At 30.5% G+C, this 4,718-nt stretch overlaps 1 protein-coding gene across 1 annotated transcript; it reads left to right on the top strand.

Moving 5' to 3' along the window:
• The first annotated feature begins 2,501 nt into the window (after nt 1-2,501).
• Nucleotides 2,502-4,437, top strand: LOC111283655 (uncharacterized). The gene has a single exon (XM_022872228.2). The coding sequence runs from the start codon at nt 2,947-2,949 to the stop codon at nt 3,862-3,864; it is 918 nt and encodes a 305-aa protein (XP_022727963.2). The 5' UTR covers nt 2,502-2,946; the 3' UTR covers nt 3,865-4,437.
• Nucleotides 4,438-4,718: the final 281 nt, after the last annotated feature.

The following is a 4,718-nucleotide window of genomic DNA, read 5'->3' as shown; positions in this document are numbered from 1 at the left end:
GATACTTAAACCGAATGGATCATTATAGATATGATTGCTTTTTGTGAGATACTTAAACCGAATGTGTCTCTTTAGATCAACAAATAATTTTTGCATTCAAAATCGAAGTGTCTTGAAATTCATGAATAAATCTATATTAAATCCATAATTTATTCTTATGTATCATTTATTACAATATAAATTTCACAAATTAATGATAACACATAACTCTAAAATTGTCATTGGAAAATTAAATCAAGACAACAATTTTAAACTCCAATTATTTCAAATAAATACGATTTAATATTATCTAATTATGAAAAAAAAACCAATAAAATATTAGTGGTACCAAAACCTTGTGGATTTTAAATCTAAATTGCCTTAACAATCCATGTTGCATTTAAACAAAAATCTAAAAATTAGTAAAATAAAATTTTCTTAATTTATTCAATTAAGCACATAACTTCAGGTTAAGAGTATGTAAAATTTAAATAACATATGGGAAGAGTATATGCCTCCAATGGACTCCTAGCATGCCAAAATATTTTATCATGAAATAATTTTTCAGAAAACATGTGCATAACATATAAAAATTAATGAATTATGCATGAATATTATATATAATAAATATTTCATGTAATAAAAAAATAACAAAAAAAATTATAAAAATTAGAAATAAAATTTCAAGTAAGACAAGAAGAAACTAGAATGAAAATGATCACCAAGGTAAGTTACACGTGCCACTAGCCGCGAGTATACTGTCCTATGTTTGTTCGGAGGTTAGCTTCAATCTCTAGTTAGGTTAGCTTGACCTGGTTGGATTCTACTTTGAACCGTTCAGGTCTGGTTCTTGTTTTAAGCTGAATTTTGATTTTTTTCTTGTGTTTTTCATAAAATTAAAGTTTCTAAAACTTAATTAAGCTATTGTTTTATCAAACCTATGTGCAAAAGCTCATAAAAAACAACAAAAACAAGATCAATTGACCAAAAAAAACTTAATTTTAAACCCATATTTAACCCATTTTAAGCTTTTTTCAAATTTTCATGATTTTCTTTGATTTTGGATTAAATGTTTTAAACTTTAATTAACACAGATTTACTAAACCCATGCATTAAATCACATTAAAACAACATGAATCAAACTTAATCAAATGAAAATAATTTAGGTTTCATACCATGATTTTTCCATTATGGTTTTTTCATAATCAATTAATTAAAACCCAAATTACATGCAACTAAAACACATGTTTCAAGTTTAAAACACATAGGTAACAATATTCACTAACCTATTTTGATTAAAACACATAAAATATCAAGGTTTTAACTAAATCTTGAATTTGTTCAAATCTTGAACTCAAATATTTAAATCTCGATTTCTTTATCTATAAGATGAATTAAGAAACGTTCCATACATAATTTTAATTCTCTCACAGAGAAGAACAAAAATCCTAAATTAATTTTGGATAAACAAGATCAAAAAATTGTATTGCAACAATCACAAAGTTTTGCTCAAAAATTAATTTGATATAAAATTAAAATTTAAAAATAATAAATTTGGGTCTTAATTTCACATAAAAAGGCTCTGATACTATATGTGAATATTAAAACATCAAATTTAATTATATTGTATACCTATTTATGTAGACATAATTGATAAATGAAAACAACTATAGTTTTATGAAGAAATTAAGTTTTTCTCTTCGTTCTTCTTTTATTGGTGACTCTCAATGGATATATATCATTACATAGAAGTGAAGAGGAAATATTAACCATATAGTATTAAAATCTTAGAAACCTCCCGATCAAAGATTTATCAGGTTAAAAACCTATACAACTATCAAATCAGATTGACCTAATAAAAGTTAAAAACACTTAACTAATCATAATTAATTATTTAAACTTTAATACTTATCTTGCATTAGAACTAAAATTATCATTATATTTTATTAAATTATAAGATCACGAATTAATAATAACTCACTAAAAATTTCTAACAATTAATTCATTCTCAACATTAGTCCATGTCATCCTTTTATTTTCCTCATGGGATAAGGATCTCGTTTTCTTTTTCTTTTTTTCTTTTTTTTTTATGATATCCAGCTATGTAATTATCTTCCTTCTTATCTGACAAAGATTGGGTGGGCGATGTACAAATGAAAAAACCCGTAAAGTCCATTGGTGATGTAGATTTTCAAAAAAAAAAAAAAATTGCGTTTCTGGATTCTAAGCTTTGGATTGTTTTTCCTTCTGTAATGAAAGCATGTGCAATGTCAGTTAAAGTAAAGGGTCAATTACTTTTGTTTTAATTATGGACAAGAAAGAAGAAAAAACTAGTTTTCTGCCTGTGAAACAGGAATGTAGAAAAAGAAGTAGAAAAAAACAAAATTTACAAAATAAATAAATAAATAAATAAAATGCCTATACGTGAATGAAAGACCCCACCCTTTTGTGTAATGTTGTATAAAAACCCAGCCTTTTTCCAACGAATACACCAGTTGCCGTTTTCTTTCGAGTTTCATAATTTGATTTTTTGGGCCCCTTCCCCAGTTCCCCTCTCCTCCCATGTGGCTCAACTCTTTCTCTCTTTAGCTGTTTTTCTCTGTGTGTGTTTCTGTAATGTCTCTTTTTCATTTTTTTTATTAAAATAAATATTTTGGCCGTTCCTGAGGGCTCGAAACAGACATTGACAAGGAAGCAAATCTAAGTCCTCTCTATCTACTCTCACTTGTTTACAATCTTAGGCTGTCCAAAACGAGACACCCAGATTAAACTGAAGCATTGAGAAGCTAAGTTTTGAAGGTCTTTTTGGAAGTGGGTTTTTGAGCTCATCATCAATTATCTGAGGTAGGACTATTGTGATATTATTCATTCTTTTTTTCTTTTTTTTTTTTCTAGCAAAGGAATACCAAAATCTTTGCTTTTGGTATAGAGAATTAGTAAAAAGAAAGAAAAGTTTTTTTGCCCTTTATGATTATTATAATGAGGGACTTTCCATCTTGTTTTGGTGAAAACGGTGTTCAAGTAGCTGATTCATCATCGTCAACTGCAGCTAAAGCTGCTCAAAACTTGGTGACTTGTGTTTATCATTGTAAATTACATGGTCGTTCATGCTTAATTACGGTTACATGGACCAAGAATCTGATGGGTCAAGGCCTTAATGTTGCAATTGATGATTCAACCAATCAATGTTTATGTAAAGTTGATATAAAACCCTGGCTGTTCTCTAAGAGAAAAGGATCAAAGAATTTAGATGTAGATTCTGGTAAAATTTATATATGTTGGGATTTGTCTAATGCTAGATTTGGTTCTGGGCCTGAGCCAGTCGAAGGATTTTACTTGGCTGTTGCATTTGACCATGAAATTGTGTTACTTCTTGGGGATTTGAAAAAGGAAGCACGCAAGAAGATTGACACTAGTGCTCTTCCTCTCAATTTAGATGCTGTTTTTATTGCAAAGAGAGAGCACATTTTTGGGAAGAAGTTTTATAGTGCCAAGGCTCAGTTTTATGACAAGGGACAGATGCATGATATCATTATCGAGTGTGACACCATCGATCTTAGGGATCCATTTCTTGTTATCCGCATTGATAGTAAGACAGTGATGCAGGTCAAGCGGCTCAATTGGAAGTTCCGTGGCAACCATACCATTTTGGTGGATGGACTGCCAGTGGAAGTGTTTTGGGATGTGCACAACTGGCTATTTGGCAATGCGATGGGCAATGCAGTTTTCATGTTTCAAACTTGCCTCTCTGCTGAGAAATTGTGGGCAAGCCAGTCTATTTTTGATCCATCTGTATTGACATGGTCTTCCTCTCAAAAGTTTAGAGATCACCAAGCACAGGGTCTTGGTTTTTCATTAATATTGTATGCTTGGAAGCATGAATAGAAATGTAAATTTTCACTTGTGAGATTTAGAAAATACTTTCTGCTATGATTTTCACAGATATGTGATTGAAATATAGTACATAGAACCTAGAAGTTATGATTCATTTGTTCCTTTTCAGTTCTTATTCAGCAGCTTATATTATATTAACAGCATAAATGAATTGCTCTGGTTGCTTTTATGACATAAACCTGTGTTTTAATTTCTATTGAGAGCTGTTGTGGAGACTAATGGATTGCAAGAATCTAGTTGCAATCAAAATCAATGACTGTAAAATGCAGCCGCATTGCTGTAAGATCGCACTTGCTCTTTCTTGACAATGAATGTTAGCAAGAAGCATGTCCTCTGTTACTGCAGGCTTATAAATCCTGGAAATGAAGGCCCTGAGCATATGGGATAGATGCAAATTGAATGAATATTTTTATGCACTATATTAATAGAGGCATGGAGCAGGTGTGATATATTTTCTCCTTTGCATTTATTTAGTTTTTGTTATAGGGAGAAAAAGATGTAAAAGGAACTTCAAAAACTTATATAGAGCCCTACAATAGCTAGGCAAGTGGAACTTAATTTCTAAAAGCTTTAGTTTCATGATAGTATGCTACAAGTACTTAGTTCTTCCCGTCTGCACCTCTTAGTAAGTGTTACGCCTGAAGCAATAATCACAACAATACAGAAGTAATAGACAACAATCAATAATCAAATACGTAGGAAAAATAAAGCACACCAAGATTTACGTGAAAAACCCTCCAGTGTAGAGAGAAAAAACTACGGGCCACCAGAAAAATCTTCACTATCAAATAATAGTTATACAAAGTTCTTCTCTAGCTAAAACTAGAGCTAATCAACAACTAGAG

The sequence above is a fragment of the Durio zibethinus genome, chromosome 3, assembly GCF_047325235.1.
Source record: "Durio zibethinus cultivar Kanyao isolate XHJ-2024 chromosome 3, ASM4732523v1, whole genome shotgun sequence".
In the NCBI taxonomy this organism is placed as follows: Eukaryota; Viridiplantae; Streptophyta; class Magnoliopsida; order Malvales; family Malvaceae; genus Durio; species Durio zibethinus.
The sequence above is the reverse complement of the archived record's forward strand: the minus strand, read 5'-3'. Positions and strand labels throughout refer to the sequence as shown.